General features: G+C 38.0%; 1 protein-coding gene across 1 annotated transcript in view; it reads left to right on the top strand.

Moving 5' to 3' along the window:
* The window catches only part of astn2 (astrotactin 2), a 303,910-nt gene that overhangs the window by 89,109 nt on the left and 194,369 nt on the right, over positions 1-20,432 (top strand). The window contains exons 3-4 of the mRNA XM_085279739.1: positions 849-1,275; positions 17,733-17,885. Of these exons, the coding sequence (XP_085135865.1) occupies positions 849-1,275; positions 17,733-17,885 (580 nt within the window). The remainder of the gene's footprint in view (positions 1-848; positions 1,276-17,732; positions 17,886-20,432) is intronic.

Below are 20,432 nucleotides of genomic sequence, written 5' to 3'. Positions count from 1 at the left end.
GTAGTTGTTAGTGAGACTTCAAATAAGGAATGGAAACAGCAGTGGCATGTACATAGTATAATGCAAATCATTTATTCACTTTATTGATTTGATTTGCAACTCATGATGTAAAATGATTCCTGAGAACTGCAGAGTTTGGTTTGTGGTAGTTTTTAGTATTATTTATTTTTATTGTGTTTTATATCTGCTGTACATGTTCAGTTCAGTTCACTGTATTCCATGTGCCGAATACAGTGTGTTACATGTATCTGTAGCCTTCCTATCTTCTAATGGCTTGCTGATGTCTTCATTGCTATAGGGCTATGCTCTGTTTTCTTCCTCTTTCATGTATAAAATACTTTCGCCCCTCATCAGCTTGTGTTGTCTCACAGAGACTGGAGATAGAACATAGAAGCCTAGTTACCATTCATATTAACAAATTGAGTATACATACATTAAATTTGTGAAAATGTGACATGCTTGTTGATTAGATCAAACTTGCAATACCCTTTTCTCCACAGTGTAAGATTATTGTTATTTTTAAAGACTGGTACAAATAGACTTTCTCAGAACTCTGTTAGCCTCATGTTGCTTTGAGAACTCTCATGTCAAAGTGTTGATTGCCAGACCTCCTTTATTAGCTGGCAAATTGTGCTAATTGGCATTCAGCCTAATATAACTGGCACTGAGGCGGTGATTATAATTGTTATTATAAGATGCAAAGCCCTCTCTTTATTTTGCAGTTTGTAAAATTAAAGCTGGTTACCAGTAAAATATCTTAAGTTCTCTGAATTTGCTCTCATTAAGAGTTGTCGTTGTGTGCCTTCCTGATATTCAGTCTTTTTCTCCTTTGTTTTACTTTTATCCAGGGAGGCCTCATAGCACTCCTCCTCCTAATCCTCCTTTTCACCCTTGTGCTGTATACCCGCCATCGATGGTGCAAGCGTCGCCGTATCCCCCAAAAGAGTGCAAGTACCGAGGCCACACATGAGATCCACTACATTCCCTCCGTTCTGCTCGGACCGCAGGGCCGTGACAGTTATCGGGGTTCTCGAAGCACACACCAGCATGGCAGCTCTGTCATTGGAATGCCTATTCGTGAGACTCCAATTCTTGACGATTACGACTGTGATGACGAGGTGGACGCAGGCGGGCACTCACTTAACTCCACACCCAACCAGATCCACAACAAGCTTAGTGATGGGAAGGTCCTAGATGACTATGGAGTTGGCATCCAAGGACATCCAGATATGATGTGCAAAGAAGACGATATTAAGCATAATTTTGACAAACGAGGTAGGTTGGTTGTCTGAAAGACATTCTCCTTGAAAATGAAATTAGAATTATGGAAATATGAACACTGCACGCATGAAATTAAGATTTATGGGATCCCTGTCATATTAACTGCATGATGTTGGTTTTGTTCCTATCATGCAGCTGTGAGCAACATACTAAAAAAAGGAATGGCAGGTGTCATAGGAAATGTGTCGTGCTCAGTGGTAGCTGTGCTGCTTTTATGAGCATGTTTTGTACATCCACGGAGTGTCTCTGTGCCAGGTGCTTAGATTACTCAGCATGGACATTTCACTTGGCTAAGGCCAGCCCACCCATGTTGTTGATTGCACAGCATGTACTGCTTATATTTTTTCAGAAAAATAAGTAGTTTTGTATGATTCCTGCCATCATCTAACATTTGCAACGATACTATCTTTAAGTTGGTCCTACTGTTTCCTACTAAAATAAGGAAGCCACAGTCTCAAACATACACTGCTGCTTCTTGGCTGTCATATCTGTCCATTCACCTACTATATGTATCAAGTTCAAATCTAATGTACTGTCATTTAACATCATTTGTGAAGGTCAAGTGACAGAGGCCACTTGTCACGTCAATTAAATGCTGACTTTTGTCAGTGGGCGGCTTTTTAATCCCTGGTAAAAAGAGTCATGGGTCTCCACTTTGAGCAAGATAAATATGTTTCGTATAAAGTAATGATAAAACTTTTTTTAGCCAATAAAATTTAAAACTCCACTGCAAACATCGTTATTTCAAGCTATGCATAAAGTATTTGTTTACAGTACCCTCACAAACCTTCTCTGTTGGACTGTAGGGTTCCTTGGTTATTTGTTCTGTATCACAAATTTAAATCAATTAACATGCTAAAAATGCTCAGAATTATGAAGTTGATGGATATTTTAATTTTCTGAGTTTAAATCATCCTATTTAAGTACTGGTCTATGTTTTAAAAACATTTATAGAAGGGAAATCTGTGGAAAACCTGTTGTTTGATGCAGTTTCAGCATTTGTTTTTTATAGAGGAAAAATTAATAGGATGATAAAATATCATTATGTCTAGAGTTTTGAACAAAAGACTGACCTGAACTCACTGTAATTGCAAAACTCTAGGATATAGTACTTTCACACACAAATGTCCATATTCACATTTACATCAATTTAATCTCCAGTTCTTTGAATTCCTTAGATTAACTATAGAGACAGATTAACAAGCTATTAATCTTTCAGCTACAGAAATTTAAAGACATGATTCATCCATAAAAGTGACCGATTTAAAATTAAGATCTACCTCTATTTATTTATCCTTGACATTTTTAGTGTACTGGGCCAGCAATTCATCCTCTCCTCTCAGTCTCTTTTAGATCTCATATATGTTGTCTCAAATAAAGCAGCCCTTATCCAAAAACACCCATACCAAGCAGGTGTTTCTTTTGTAAATTTGTTGTTATCAAAAAAATTATCAAAGTTGTAATTTATGAATGCAGTCTTTCAGTAATATCAAATTGTTAAAATAAATTATGAATGACAGTAGGTTAAAAGTGTTGTTTTTGTGTTCTTTATTCTCGATATTTTTATTTTACTGCATTTTATGTGGCAATGTAAACGGATGAAATTCATAAATCAAACTTAAATCAGATTTGCTGTCTAAATACACAGCCTCACTAATACAAATAAAACAAATTTGACTTTGTAGTGATGCAACAATTATTTATGATTTATTTTTTGTTGGCCATGATTTAATGGGTGATGCATACTGACTTGGTTAAGATTTGAAGAATAAAACTAAACTTATTCGAAATCTTCCATAGTCTTAGATTTAAATGGAGATACTCTCTCAGAAATAACTGACTTGAAGTGCACTGTTCTTTGTATTTAGTAGAGAGACTGACAGGAAAATGAGCTAATGGTGGACGGTGATAAATTGCTAATGTGACTAATGCTTTGTTTTGGATGGTCAACAACTACCTCCCAGTGGGATAAAATGGCCCAAGCCTACAGGCTCAATATGTCTGTCTAGAGGACAAAGGGTTATGTGATTGTACTGTGGTTCATTACTGTCAACCATAAAAGCATAGTGAAGTTCTTTGTGGCTGGCATTGTTTATTGGGTTTTGGCTGCACTATGTGTCTAATTTAATAGATTAATTAAAATTTAGTCTAATACTTGTTTTCACAGAATTTGCCATGTACTTATTAACCTAGCCCTTGCATGTTTTCATTTTCTTCAATGGCCCAACTAGTTTGTTGACTCATGCATTAACCTTTAATGTGTCTATATGCAAACATACAAGATTAAAACCACAAAAGCTTTATTCTCAGAATATAATTTCCCCAAAACCAAATGCATTAGAAGTCCAAGGAGTGACTAACTACTTCAGATATTCAGTGACTGGCCTAGGACTCACACCGCTGCTCTGCCAACACAGTCCTGAGGGCATCTGGGATGGGGCCACTGGTCTTCACATTAATAACAAGCAAATCCATCCAATTTCCATTTAAAATGACTCTTGTTAGTCCTATCTAACACACACTCTGGAGCAGAGGTAAGCAGCAGAATGCATTCACCTCACTGGTTCATCCATGAACAGTGCAGTAACAGGCTCGGTAGTAATGTATCGCACTTATTTTGAAAGTAACTTTCAAGGTCACATTATTCTCTGACTGAATGCAATAACTAAAAGAACAAAACAAACGTATGTTTTTTATAGAAAAGCTTGTATCAATGTCTATGGCGAGAAGGTAACTAAAGTTTAGAGTAAATAATATTTTTTGTTATCGTTGTTCACCTTACATTTTTGGAAAGGATATCTACAAAAAGAGGACGGGGATTTACAGTCATAAAGTATAGCAGTTTCAAACAAACCTGTGTTTTAAGTAGCTCTATATTTTCTGTGCTTTAAGTCAGACCCCAATATTTCCCTAGCATGGCACGAGTCCTTAAACAAAACCATGAAAATGTTTTAAGATGTCTTAGACGCCACAGGAGAATTTTGTATTGGAGATAAAAATGTGTTCTCATGACGCATATCACTGCTACAAATTCTACATTAACACATTTCTGATTGGCAAAATGCATTATGTGGATTAAAATGATTACATTTGGCACACTGGATGGGCATGCATAATGGTAATATACTAAACATGAGTATCCAGATTCAAAACAATGTATTGATTTCTTCCTTTGCTCATCCTCCACCATTTTCATTAAATTAGGCGTGGAAGTTCATTTTCTTTCATATTTTTTAGTTTTGTTTAATCTGACACTGAGACACCACACAAACAGGCAAACAAAACTGTCACAAAGAACTTCACTATGCTCTTATGTTTTTGCCTCCTTGGTGGATAAAAAGCAGAACATAATTTCTGATATAATAAAAAAAATGGTCTTAAAATAGCTGAGGCTTAATTTTAAGGCAAGTACAATGCTGCTAGTCAGATGTTAAGATTATAGCTTTGTATCAGTTCTCACTCACTAGTAATGGGATCTCATTAGCAAAAAGAAACATTAAACGCAAATTGAAGATTCTATTATGTTTTAATAGTCCATATTACTTCCTGTTGGGCCTTTTATTCCTTTTAGTGAAGTTATGTTGCTTGCAAAAACTGCTGAATGGAGTTACTTTGTATTTATTTCAGTTGTAAATGGTAAATGGCCTGCATTTGTATAGCGCTTTACTAGTCCCTAAGGACCCCAAAGCGCTTTACACTACATTCAGTCATTCACCCATTCACACACACATTCACACACTGGCAATGGCAAGCTACATTGTAGCCACAGCTGCCCTGGGGCGCACTGACAGAGGCGAGGCTGCCGGACACTGGCGCCACCGGGCCCTCTGACCACCACCAGTAGGCAAACATGGGGTTAGTATCTTACCCAAGGATATTTGGCATGCAGCCATGTAAACACTGATGAAGCCTTGGACAGCACATGTAACCCACTGAGAATCATCGGGATGATACTTAGATTTTACATCTTCAGATATGTGGCTAAGTTTTGCTTAAAATAGACAAAAGAGAAGAATGCATTTAGACAGAAGATCCTGCTGCTACAGTAGATTTTTAAGTTCCCTGCCCCCTATGGAGCAGCTACCCCCAATCTGAGTAAAAGCACATTTTTTCTAAGAATAATGGATCTGTAAGTTAATGTTTCTTTTCCCACTTTTTTTTCTATAGCAAGAACACAGGACCAGAAAACATCTAGCAAAATATATAACTGTTTCTAAATATTACAACGAAACCACAAAACAGTAATTACTGTATCCAAGACTTCTCAGTGTCCTCAAGGAAAGCAGCGTTGAATCATATAGGCATGTGGCTCTTTGTTATTTATTGCAGTAATAACTAGGTACAGTCTGGCAAAAACTTTGTTTGACATTTATTTCACATATATTCTTAACTGTGCATTCTTAAAGTCCTTCATTATTGGGGCTGCACTCACCCACTTGAAACCAAAAGGGAAAAAGGGAAGTATTGTTATTATTGTCATCAACAACTCCATATTCACTGCCAAAGTTATTAAGTGTTTACTGAGCCTTAATTGAACTCAGAGTAATAATCTAGTGTCGGGCTTCAGATCACTAATGTGACATCATTAATGGGAAATGGATGCCAGCTTGGCACAGTCAAGCTACCTTGGGGTAATGTTTTGATTAATACTGATTCAAGCTCGCTCTCCTTCCTCGTGATAAATAGATGGGAATCATGACAAGACTTCACATTTTTCCTATCCCCCATCCACAGAAAGCAGTAAAGCTGTGTGTTGTTAATGATGTGAATTTATCACAGTAAGATGAATGTGACGTATTTCAACAAACACATACAATATAAAGCACACTATAGCATGCACAAGTCTACAAAAACATCCCATGATGAAGATTAAGGATGCACATGTTCAAAGACTAAGATTTTGTAAGTCAAAAAATCCAATAAATGTGTACTGAAATGAGATTTTTGAGCTCTAGGCTAGATTAAAAAACTTCTAGTCATTCTTGCCCACTCCAGTGTGAAAAAGGCCTGTGTCAGATTCATCAGTCTCCTACAATTTCTGGTGCATTGTTTAGTAAGGAAGTTTCAGAGGAGCACAAGATGAGCAAATCCTCCCATGCACAGTGCAACAGCTGATGAGATCATTTTGAGCAGCAAAGAAAAAATAAGGAACTAGAAACCAGTAAATCCGTGTATAGCAACTCATTGAGAAATGAAGCCTTAGTAATCTGATCCAACATGAAGCCTTTGTCAGGGCCAGACAAAAAAAATGCCTGCAGAAATGAGTTTGTAAGCACTAAATCAATACATGGTGGTCGATCACATGCCATCTCGTGAGCCATCTTTATGAGACTCTTTTGAAATGTGGTTAAGGCTGGTCACCCACAGCCATCAATATGTTTCTGTGCTGCCATGATTCCCAACAGTCTGTCCATTAAAATTATAGGTAAGGAAATAGGAAAAAAAAAAAAGGAAAATAAATGTAAAAATAGCACAACAGACACTAAAATCCTAATCTTAAATAATTCATATAATATTTGAAATTACAACGTAGGTCAGAAATACATTTCTAAAATGCATTTTTAAGAATACATTTCTGAAATGGAATTCAGATCTGCAAAACAATAAACACTAATTATTTAAGAAGCTTATTCCGGTGTGAAAGATCAAGTTGTGAAAGTTTTAGTATATAACCTTAAAATAACCTTAAATCTTCTGTATGTACCTCTTTTTAAAATGGTAAATAAACAGGTACTCCATTTTAGCTTATTGGAGACAAATCCAGAACTGCAGCTGTTCTCCTCAGCCTGCCTTTGGTCAATATGCACTTTGTGGAATACTATTGCTTGCAGCATATTAAATTAACTGAATTGTTTCTGGGTGTGATAAATTATCTGAGTGTGTGATAAATTGGCACCCTATCATAATTATATATTTGCATAATGTTTTTTCTGCTTCATTTCCGCTCCTACATGTGCTGGAAATTTCTTAGCAACTCTCAGGCAAGATCTGGAAATAATTGCTAATATTCATTGTCTTTGGAAACTGTCAAAAGTTAAACATCATTTTACCATGGAGACACCCCATCACTGCCTGACTGTGCAATCACTGGGTGTCATTAATAATCATAAAAAAAGAATAATAGTATGGCAATTGAACATATCCAGAGTTAATGGTTTTGTGATTATATTATAACCATTATGTTTACTATAAGGATGTTCTAAATATGAAAAATAACACAAGAGATCTACACAGAAAGTGGGGTTAACCCTGGAACAGTTTTGTCTCTATATTATATTTAAAGTTACAACACAAGTAAATTTCACTATGTTGGATTCATAATGCACACACAAAACTATCTCTTCAGTCTCCAAAAGCCAGAAACAACAGGGCTCTACACACACAATTTGTGTGCCATTTGAATAGGCTTGGTGTACTGTGAGAACATCCAAACGCTAAATGTAGTTATGAGAAACCCCTCCCAAGGTTATATCACTTAAAAAACTTGGACTTAGAAGTGTTCAGAAAGCATTATAGAGGTACATTTTGAGAGAGGTTAGAGTGTATACAGAAAAGAAGAACTTAACTAATCCAGGACTTTTTAAAGTTACTTTAATCAAAAGCATTATTTGGAGCGATCGTGGCTCAAGAGTTGGGCGTTCATCTTGTAATCAGAAGGTTGCTGGTTCGAGCCCGGCTCCGACAGTCTCGGTCGTTGTGTCCTTGGGCAAGACACTTCACCCGTTGTCTACTGGTGGTGGTCAGAGGGCCCGGTGGCGCCAGTGTCCGGCAGCCTCGCCTATGTCAGTGCGCCCCAGGGCGGCTGTGGCTACACTGTAGCTTGCCATCACCAGTGTGGGAATGGGTGGATGATTGTGTATAGTGTAAAGTGCTTTGGGGTCCTTAGGACCAAGTAAAGCGCTATACAAATACAGGCCATTTACCATTTATTTCTTTAAGTCTTATCTTGCTTATCATTTCCAGCTCTCAGTCTGCCCTGTGCTTTTCTTGAGCACAAAAAATACTTTTCAGTTGGTGTTTCCTGTTGGGAATAGGCTGCATGCGACTGTAGCATTGCTACTTATTAAACATTTACTCACAGAATACTTTATCCAAACATTTTTTCGAGTCTTGTGTCATAATGGATAAGGACATCTAAAATATTATTGTAAGCCAGGTTTTGTTCCTCAATGTTGGGACGTAGACTTATTTGTGATTACCAGTCAGGAGGTTCAGCCTGTCTGGAGCAGTTGGAGGTCAGAGCTTGGCCTGCAATGTTCAACTGGCACAGCACGGGGAGACACATTCATATTTTATTCTGGCCCGTGGCAAAAACCAAGCTATAGATAGAACTTTATTCTTGCCTCTGCAAGCAACACAGGCCTTAAAATATGCAAGTAGAAGGAAAGACCAGAAAGGGAAAGTGTCTAACGATGGGACATTAGATGTTTTCAAGTAGTTGAGAATGTTCAAATGTTCTTTGAACATACAACATTTTCATTTTGTATTGTCTTAACGTCAAAGTCAAACATGGATTTTGTTCCTCTGAAGCATATTCATCTCACAAACTGAGGCATTTTTATATAATTATTACATCTTACTGCCCAGTAGATGTAAGGGCTTCTAATTCTCGTCAATGTACAGTTTAAATCAATGTTTCAGCATCGTTTAACTAGGAAGATTTCACCCTTTTTGTGCTATTCCCCTGTGTTTTTGAATTTGTCTTTGTCTCTGAATATTTTGCTTATCATTATCATCCCTTCCCTTTTCCACCCCACTGTGCTCTTCCTACTGAGTCTCTTATCTGCATCTCATTCTAGTCATCACTTCATTTCTTTTTTCTTTAACACCAGTGGCGACCATTGTCTACCCATATCTATTCTGCCCTTCTCAGGCTCCCTTTTAGCTATTCTTCATTCATGTCTGGATCCCTTGTCTTCTCTGACACTTTTGTCTTTCCCTTTGTTTCTGTCTAACCTTTTACTCTCTCTCATGTACATGTCAGACTTCCAGAAGCACTGCTGTGAAGGCCTTCCCAGACAGCTACACTGGACTGTTCATATTGAAACAATGACAAATGTATTAAATCACAGTGGGTATCCAACCCCTACCCACAACCCCACACAACCATCCCACTCACCCCCATTGATCTTCTCTGTACCCATTTGCTCCCCAAGCTGTGAAAGACGAGAGAAAGCCAGGGGAATAGAGATGTGACTAGAGGAAGTGCATGTGTCTGCATGTGCGTCTGCGTGTCAGAGGTAAAAGCACAGAAAATATGTGAGGAAGTGAGGAAGAGACTGAAACATAATAAAAAAATTGAAATCTGCAGGAATTTAATTTCTTGGGCTCTCAGCTTCTTTTCTTCCTGCAGACTTTCTCCAAATTAAAGCGGCAGGGGTTTGTAGGGTCTAAAGATCTACACAAATATTCCCGTCATTTCCCTTGTGACTGCATGCCTCCGTGAATATGAATGCTGTTTGGCTTCTAGGCAGGATGGCTAAGAATAGGAAAGATACATAACTTACTCTAGATGTTAAAACATGTATGTGAAAGAGGTAGGCTTGAATTGAAAGTAGATACCACAACAATTGTTTTGGTCTATCCATGATTTTTGTTTTTGTTGGTGCTGTTATTTTTTTATTTGTTTGTTATGTTTTCTGTCATGTGGATGCTGAGGCCCTACCAGATTTCAGTTCATGAAAACTCATGTTGGACAAGTCAGCCTAAACTGCTTGTTATAAATGACCTTTATAACAAGCAGTTTGGATTGAAATGGGGTATAATAGGACAAGCAACCTATTGTCAGCTGCTAAGATACAATTTAGTGTGCATGTATAGAAACAGAGCCCAAGCCATCTCCTAAGCTCCAATACATGCTTTATCACCACCTGCCTCAGGGCATGGGACATGGATGAGAAGCCTGAAAATGTTGCCTTGTGTTTCACTGACTTTCCGCAGAGAGGAAATGTCTTTTGAGCCTAAGAGAAATAGGGTCAAGCACTATTTATAGACAAAGAGTCATGGTTAAAGGTTTCAGTTTCTCACAAACAGTAATTCCCATGGGCTGTATCAGCAATTTAGTGGAAGATGGCCTAGTCATTGTTCATTTGGCTTGTTGGAGGAGCTGATCCTTCAATGCACTTTTTGCTGACAGAACAAATGTTTCTCTTCCTGGTGCTGGATTTCATTTTCTGTCAAGGTACAGGCATGGTTGTATCAGATTTTTACCCAGCGGTACAATTTTAGAAACCTCTGCTTCTGCAAATTAGTGATTTACCATCAAGTTTTGCTGTGGAAAAAAAATGTCATGATACATTAGTTTATGCAATCTGCCCTGGTGATTGTGACAACATCAACCACCATTATTTTGTTCTACTATTTTCAAAATATTTTCACCTTACTTAATATTTTGATAAAATAATCAAACGTCTTGTCCTAAGTTAACAATGACAATTCAGCCTGCGTTATGATCCCAACATTTTACTAATTCGTGTTGCTAGCTTTCTTTTGTAATTACTGACAAATTTGTCAATGTTAAAATGGAATAATTTAGATCAAATCTAACACTCTAGTTGAATTTTGTTTCTACAAAAATAGGTTTGGAAAAGCACACCAAATGCCATCAACAAAAGAAAAAGCAATCTGAGTAAATCTTGTTAATTATTTTTACTGATTTTACTTATTTGTTGATGAACACTGTTGGCACTGAATAGTTTGCAAATGCTAGCGCTTTTTTTTTTTTTTTTTGCCTGAGTAGTGATGCTTTCCTGTCACCTTACTGCAACCTAATGAGAACACCAAGTACATGTCCATCAGAAAGCAAATTGCAGCATATTTTACCTTCCTCGATCCTATTTTAGTGGATTGCTCAACAATGAGCTCCCAGGGGAAGCCAGACAATGTGAGTTGCAAAAGATGGAGGAGGAGAAACAGGCAGATTGCAGTATGTTTGGAGTGGACACTTCAGACACTTTCCTCTCAGATAGTTTCCATGGTCATGGCAGTTTAAAAGGACAGATTTTGTCTTTGAGATATTAACATTTAGCTAGTATGTAAGGTAATTTATTAACAAGTTTTGAATTAGCCTACTTTGTGACTGTAATGAAAATAGTTGGTGTGATAGCATTTTCACTATCATTATATCAATATGAAGTCCAGTCTAAATGTGAAAGCTGGGTTTGGAGATCACTCTGTGCAAACCGCTCTGCTTTCCATGCAACTACTTCCTCCATAAAGAGGAAGTTGGAAGTAAAAGTGGGTAGAAGTTAAGCTATCTGTAAATATTTATATACAAAAGCAATTGCATGCCAGCTAATACACACTTTTGCAAAAGCCTGCATAAACCATAAACAAGCAGAATTGTGCTTCTGAACAATAACAGAAAATTGAGAATTGTTATTGCCTTGTAGTGGGCATCATGAGACCACCAGGAATAAGTTGACTGAGGCAGCATGCTGTTGACATCCGCTGCTTATGAGACACTGTTAACACATACTCAGCACTGATAAGGGAGTGACTGCAGATAAGGGAGATGAAAAGGAGAAAATTGAGGCAACAGAGCTTTAGCTGACATTGAACTCAAAATGAGAAGCCGGTGGACTTGGGGTCTAGGGAGAAACAAATGTCAGAATAAAATATCTTGATAGTTTTCTCTGACAGAAATGAGAAATGAAGAGCGACCCAAAAAATAGGAAGAGATTGTACTGGAGAAAGACAACAGAAAAAAAGTACAGGCAAACATATTTTTGTCATTCCTGTTGTATACAATACTGAAGTATACATCCATAAATTCACAATTACATTTTTTTAATTGTTATTTTAAGATTTTGTATGTTTCTTCGAGGGGAAAATGTAGGAGAAAGTTTCTTGACAACCTTTCGAGACAAATTAAATTTATTTCAAGGAGACTGTGGCTCTAAGCACTTCTGTTTGACCTAGCATTTATTCTTTATTCTCTAACATTTATTCTCCCTTGGGATCTAAAAAAGAAACAGATAAAGACTTTTAAACCATGAAATATGCATGCAAGCAGTTAACCTTAAACATGGTATCACAACTTCTCCTCAGTCATGACAGATCAAAGCCTATATAACAGATTCCCCGCCCTTGTTGTTTGTTTGCTGACTATGAGGACCAAACACTAGCATGAATGTCACAGCTAATGGCGCTCACTAAGGCTATTATGCATCTGGTCTCTTTAACCTTTGGGGTCCAGTATAGTGGTGGACTTGAAAGAACCGGATATACAGAACAAAACCTTTTTTTCCCCTGCACTGATTATCAGTGCATATTTCTTCTTAACAAATGAATACAATATTGCCATTTTCCTAAGACTTACACTGAAGATGCAGTTCTTTTTTTTTACCCCCTTAGGCTACCTTTAGGTCAACTGCATGTTGGCTGCCTTCTGGGCATCTGGGATCTCATCTGTACACAATGCTGTATCTTGACTACTATAGCTAGACGTGGTTTGGGTCAACCATTTGTATATTGTTACTTAATTCGTTTGCTTTATTTATGCTTTTATGATTAAAAATTGTGTTTTGGAACATCTAACCAGAGCTGTCTCTTCCAGAAAGATGATGTCTTATCTATGGGACACTAGAGCTCAGCTCAAATAAAAACCTGTGATAGATTAGGAACTGATTTATGGGACAGCAGTTCCCACAACCAGTACCCCACTTTCCTTTAATTTGTCACACAGCTGTGTGTAAACAATGAACAACAGCATCGTGTTTGGTTCTCTTTTAATTTTAGGTTAAAAGTACATTTGTTGCGTAATCGATATTAATGTTTAATATCAGTTATGTAGCAACTGACACTGCTGCATAATTGACATTGCTTTTGTCATTACATGTTTATAAGTATTGGATCACTAAATAGGCTAACAACCAGACAGAAGAGCTTAAACACACGGTGGCCAGTGTGCTTCATTATTGCTGTTTACTGTGTCAGAAGAAAGTTACACAAAAGTAGGAATTATCTAGCACAGGCTAATACTGCATGGTATTGTTTTGTTTTAATATGAAGGACCAAATAATTATTCAAACATTTAAAAAAAGGCTTGTCTGTTACAAGTTGGACGTTATGAACATAATTCTTTGCATCTGCTTTTTGGCATGAACCTAGAGCACAAATAAGGATCTGTTTGGGGATGAATGGTGTCTGGAAATTTAAAAAGAACACCTAAATTTAAATGCATGGGCATAAACCAAAATGCATGTATGCCTCTATCTCTTCCTCTTATCTATTGCATCAGGTTGTATTTTGATGTGAAATAATAATAGTATATTCAACTTAGTTTAATCACACATGTTTAGAAATAAATACTTATGACTCAAAGACATATTATTCTGTTCCTGGTTCCATTTAAAACCAAAACTACACCCAAAATCTATTTTTTAAATCAAAATCTGTGTAAATACTTAAATAACTTGCCACTTTAACCTCCGTTTTCTTCATTTCCCTCTTCTGTTTTTGCCCTCTCATTGGCATGTATGATGCACATCGACTGGGAGCCACTGGATTACTCAATAAAGTAACACCCTGGCCAAGGAGCTTAAAGATATTGTGTCCAGTGCACTTCATTATTGCTGTTTACTGTGTCAGACAAAGTAATAAAGTTACAAATATATATGCAAAGCTAACAGAGGGGTGATGCTGCATGGCGTTATTTTTTTATGTGAAACACCAAATAGTATTTCAGATATCTAGAATAAAGCTGTGTCTGAAACAAATGGACATTATGAACATAATCCTTTGTGTGTAATTTATCAAGGGAGTGTATCTACTTGGTGGCTTGAAGATAGGACACATAAGGCACATTTGGGGATGTGGTGGTTTCTAGAAAGCATAGTTATATTCAGCTCAGTTTAACCACAAATGTTTTGAAACAAATACATATGACTCAAAGATAGTATTTTGTTCTCTAGCAACCTGCATTGCCTCTGCTACTGGTTGCATTTAAAATCAAAATCAGTGTAAATACTTCTGCCTCCTCACTTTAACCTCCATCTTCTTCATCTCCCTCTTTCTCTGCTTTTGCCTCCTCATTGGCATGTATGATGAGCATCGACTGGGAGCACCACATCACCATTATTCATGGACAGAGCGCACCTCAGAGCCAGACTGACAGATCAAAAGATGATGATGATAGGTGGGGGTACTGGTAGTTGGGGTGATGAATGGCCACATCATTTGGAGTTGGCTGTACTGTAAGTTTGGGGACAGAGCTGTTTTCACAGTTTTCCTTGAAGGATTTCTTTTTTACAGCCACTGTTAATGCCTGCAGACAGTGAAATCATTAGAGGTTGCATATATCGAAGGCCTAAGATGTGTCAAAAACATTGTGTAGCAAGTTCCCCCACTTAAAATGATGACAGAGGTCAGTAATTTGCACCAGAGGTACACTTCAACTGTGAGAGACAGAATGTGAAAAAAAAAATCCATGAATCCACATGGTAGGATTTGTAAAGAATTTATTCGTAAATCAGGGTGGAAAATAAGTATTTGGTCACCTCAAACAAGGAAAATCTCTGGCTCTCACAGACCTGTAACGTCTTCTGTAAGAAGCTTTTCTGTCCCCCACTCGTTACCTGTATGAATGGCACCAGTTTGAACTCATCATCTGTATAAAAGACACCTGTCCACAGCCTCAAACAGTCAGACTCCAAACTCCGCCATGGCCAAGACCAAAGAGCTTTCGAAGGACACCAGGAAAAGTATTGTAGACCTGCACCAGACTGGGAAGAGTGAATCTACAATAGGCAAGCAGCTTGGTGTGAAAAAATCAACTGTGGGAGCAATCATCAGAAAATGGAAGACATACAAGACCACTGATAATCTCCCTCGATCTGGGGCTCCACGCAAGATCTCATCCCGTGGGGTCAAAATGATCATGAGAACGGTGAGCAAAGATCCCAGAACCACACGGGGGGACCTGGTGAATGACCTGCAGAGAGCTGGGACCAAAGTAACAAAGGTCACCATCAGTAACACACTACAACGGCAGGGAATCAAATCCCGCAGTGCCAGACGTGTTCCGCTGCTGAAGCCAGTGCATGTCCAGGCCCGTCTGAAGTTTGCCAGAGAGCACATGGATGATACAGCAGAGGATTGGGAGAATGTCATGTGGTCAGATGAAACCAAAGTAGAACTTTTTGGTATAAACTCAACTCGTCGTGTTTGGAGGAAGAAGAATACTGAGTTGCATCCCAAGAACACCATACCTACTGTGAAGCATGGGGGTGGAAACATCATGCTATGGGGCTGTTTTTCTGCCAAGGGGACAGGACGACTGATCCGTGTTAAGGACAGAATGAATGGGGCCATGTATCGTGAGATTTTGAGCCAAAACCTCCTTCCATCAGTGAGAACTTTGAAGATGAAACGAGGCTGAGTCTTCCAACATGACAATGATCCAAAACACACCGCCCGGGCAACAAAGGAGTGGCTCCGTAAGAAGCATTTGAAAGTCCTGGAGTGGCCTAGCCAGTCTCCAGACCTCAACCCCATAGAAAATCTGTGGCGGGAGTTGAAAGTCCGTGTTGCTCGGCGACAGCCCCAAAACATCACTGCTCTCGAGAAGATCTGCATGGAGGAATGGGCCAAAATACCAGCTACTGTGTGTGCAAACCTGGTAAAGACCTATAGTAAACGTTTGACCTCTGTTATTGCCAACAAAGGTTATGTTACAAAGTATTGAGTTGTATTTTTGTTATTGACCAAATACTTATTTTCCACCCTGATTTACGAATAAATTCTTTACAAATCCTACCATGTGGATTCATGGATTTTTTTTTTTTCACATTCTGTCTCTCACAGTTGAAGTGTACCTCTGGTGCAAATTACTGACCTCTGTCATCATTTTAGGTGGGGGAACTTGCACAATCGGTGGCTGACTAAATACTTTTTTGCCCCACTGTATATATATCTATATATATATATATATATATAGATTCACTGAGCGCAGGGCAAGCTAGCAGACATAAGTTAAGCTCTCCTTGCAACATGGCAAATTGAACCTCCCCCACCCTCATTCAGATGTAGCGTTTGGAACTATTTTGGTCTTCATGTGACGTATGACCCTGAAGGTAAGCGCGTCATGGACTAAAGTAAAACAGTATGTCGGATGTGCCACGCAATGCTCAATTACATTGGTGGGAACTAGTGTGTTAGCGCAGTTAGCTCGTTAACGTGTTGGCGGTCCAGCCCCACGCACGGGGCGATCCGCGGTAGCTGGTTAACGGAGATTTGCCTGTTGTGGCGTTAACGTCATTTCAACGAGATTAAAGCTGACAGCACTAGTGGGAACACAACGAATATGACTGCACATTTATTCTGACATCATCCTAGTGCAAAGACAAGTGGAAGCAGACAAAAACAACAAGCATGCATGCTACAAACTTTACCCGAGTCATTTAGACAGCCGTTAGCACATGATTCTCCTTATGGGGACCTGATATGTTTAATATGCTGCTGAGAATATAGCCCAGAAGAAGCGTATAGTATAGCTTTTATTTTGGAAAGAGCCATTTCTCTGTAATAAACGCTCTTTTCCAAAGATGAGTGATTTCTCGATCAGATATATTTATTTATTTATTATTACTTTGTTGTTTCAGCAACATTAAATTTAAAAACTGTACTTTTGAGTTAAAATATATATTTATAATTTTAATAAATTACAAATTTAAAAAAGCATGAACTTTTTTTTTGTATCGAAAAAATATCGAACTGTGACACCAAAGTATCGAACCGAACCGTGAATTTTGTGTATCGTTGCACTCCTAATATATATGTATATGTATATATGTGTGTGTGTGTGTGTGTGTTTATCTAATGTTTCAGTTTCAATCTTTTTGTGTGCTTCGGAAGCAATAAGAGGAAAATAGTCTTAACTCGTAATGTTTTCTGTTCTCTTTTTTGTTGTTGTAAATGAGCCAGGACATCTGAACAAGTCATAGAAATTGTTTGTCCTTTCTATTGTTAAATTCAATCTGTAAAGAAAAAAACCTGCTCTTTCTGTTCTCCCTGCTTTCCCCACAACCAGTTGTTTTGGAGTCATTCATCAGGAAGAGTGAAACTGAGCCATCAGGGGAAGCGCTGGCAGGATCCCTGTAGAGATGAGGCAATATTGAATTGATGGAATCATTTAAAGTCCAGGAAAAAAAACAAACCCCAAAACAAAAAACCCCCCACCAAAAAAACCCCTAAAAAACTAAAACTGACTAGATGTCTTTTCTTTTCTTTTCTTGATACAGTATCAACACAGGCACACAACCTAGTGTTACATGTATATCAGACATTAATCCCCCATCTTTCCTAAAAAACAAAAAAGAATGCAAGCTACATTTGTTTTGCTTCTTTGTATCCGTGCATATCTCTTTAGAATATCTTGAGCATTTGTCACAGTGTTACTTTAAAGCCTTTTGACATGGCTGCCATTTTCACTTTGCATCTCTTTTTCATAGCCATTGACCCAAACACCGAGTCAGTCGAGGATTTGATGCAGAGATTCCAGGACAGTTTCCGTGTTCCCAACACTCCAACAGACATGTCTCACTACCAGCATGTCATGCACAGCTCGTCAACAGGCCGCCGGAGGGTCCTGAGCCATACCAGAGGTAGGACACAAAGTCATTAAAAAATTTGAATTTTTTGTTAAAAACATACTACAGACACCACAAGAGGATTTGCATGTTCCTTTTCATTTTACGCTATATACTGGACAGTATGTGTTAATCCTTTCCACTTGATACTAATAGTTTGTGACCTAAGTGATAATGATGGGGTGATAATTTCTTAATTTTGTTTATTGTTTAACAATAACGATACACAGGACAGTTTATTACCAGTGCATTCCATCTGTAGTCCTCTGGGTAATTTCCAGTCCAAATAATCAATATATTAGTAGTCATTAATCATTTATCTGTGTCTGTGCATACACAATCACAAGTTTGTCCACAGAAAATTATGCAGAATAACTAGACTATCCAGTTTTGAATTCAGTTCATTATTCGGCATTCACATCTTTGGTGCTTTCATTGCTTCAGCATAATCATCATAGAGGTCACATGCACAATGCATTTAACCTACAGTATCAGGCTTTCATTTATCCACTACAGTGCATAGACATACCATCACTTGTTTATGCATTATAAGAGTCACTTCGATTACGTTCTGCAGTAACATGTTTAAATATTGACTATACAGTCTTAACCTCATCAATTATCATTTCTGTCAGTTTATAATTTGTTTGGCTTTATTTCATCAAATATGATTTGGAAGAACAAGTTCACTCCAGTAATTATCAGAAATTTACCTGAAATAAAACAAAAAAAAAAACGATAAAAAAGCATAAATTTGACGCCTGAGCCTCAACTCTTGTGGCCCAGTACCAAACGACCGGTCCATGGGCCGGGGGTTGGGGACCGCTGCTCTAAGCGACCTGCATGAGTAACGGGTAGAACAATTACATTCTCTTCCACTAGAGGGCAGTACAGCTACCTGCTCTAATTAAATGTGTTGACAACTGCCAGTGAAACAGAAGAAGACGAAGGAGAAATTACATAATAGTCATGCCGTGAGTGAGACAACACAGCGCATAAATTGATAAATATTTGAAAAGAAAAAGTTAGGGCTTTCATCTTGGTCCTGCTGAAAATTTCGACCCAGATGAAGGTCCTAGCATGAGTAGTGATCAGAAGAAAGCAAAAAAGGTATACTGGGGACAAACTCAACCAATTCCGCTATGTCTGGTGCACGGGGAAAAATTATCAATATGCCTTTTGTGACATTTTTGTTTGGTGGTGTGCCATGGCACCAAAAGGTTGGAAAACACTGGTCTAGCATATACCCTAGACAGTTATCACCATAAAGTTAGCATCTAATGTACTACATACATTTCCTTTGCTGTTATGCATTACTTATGTAGTAGATATAAGGTTAAGTTTACCATTAAATCCATGTAGCCTCAACAGAGTGAAGGGTGTCATTGAGAGATGTCCTCTCTGGTGTCAATAGTAAGAGTCTCCTTTGAGAGCATATAATTAGAGGTGAAACAGTGTCACAAGTGTCGAAGTATGGGGCACATGATAATAGAAGAAGCACTTACTATGAGCAGTTAAAGGTGAAAAGTTATTGGTCATATCTTTTGGTTAGTGCTGCATAAGGGAAATTAATTAATTACATCAGATTTAATGAGAAGCACCAAGGAAAGTAGATTGCGGGTTGACAGAAACTTTTCTATTTTCTATTTCTTAGCTTGGTAGAACTTTGTATTTGTACTTGGAATATTTAGAATTTTTATTAATTCTCTTTTCTGCAGTGTGTATTTGCATATGCTTACACACACACACACACACACACACACACACACACACACACACACACACACACACTTTATTTTCTTCTTTTTTATCACCTATTAATACGTTTGGCAGTGTAACATGAACATGAACACTGGGGTGTATCTCTCGCAACAATACAAGAATCCATATGCAAATCTAACTAAGTGGGACAGACAGGTAGAGCACGATACAGCCCAAGTATAGTTGATGAGAAGTGACAAGAGCTGGTTTAACTGAGCTTGTGGAAATAATGTCACTGACATAAATGACATGACCACACAGGTTGATTGTTATCTGCCATGGAATATGGGTGGTAACAATAAAGACAAAAAAGTCTTATTTTGCTTTGTTTTTTACTACTTGAAGGGATTTGTGTATCACTGCAATTCTTAAATGAAACATTGAGGCACACTCCCAAGTCAGAATAATCATATGTCTAACTCCCAAAAGCATTTTAAATTTATGGACTATAGGTTCATTTTATCCTTAAGACATATTTGGAGCCCGGAGCCTGAGCCCTGTGTCACTACACAAAGAAAAGAGCACAAGATTTCACTGTTTTTTTTGTTTGTTTGTTTTTTTGTCCCTCCCCCCAAACTGTTAGATAAGACACTGCAGTCATTATAGTCAGTTTCTATATCATACTGATGATTTGTAACATGAGATTCAGGAAGTTAAAATGCTAATAGGGAGAACACAGGCAGCTGATGAGTCTGCAGAATAGGAAAGCTCTTGTCCTCAGTGTCTGAGTGGGAGGAAAAACAGTAGGTACTGTAAGAATATGATGCGTGGGGCATCAACAACCAGCAGCACACACAACAA

Source organism: Mchenga conophoros, linkage group LG7, assembly GCF_057382185.1.
Source record: "Mchenga conophoros isolate Kocher_MC1m ecotype Shallow Benthic linkage group LG7, M_conophoros_male_GT1.1, whole genome shotgun sequence".
In the NCBI taxonomy this organism is placed as follows: domain Eukaryota; kingdom Metazoa; phylum Chordata; class Actinopteri; order Cichliformes; family Cichlidae; genus Mchenga; species Mchenga conophoros.
The sequence above is the reverse complement of the archived record's forward strand: the minus strand, read 5'-3'. Positions and strand labels throughout refer to the sequence as shown.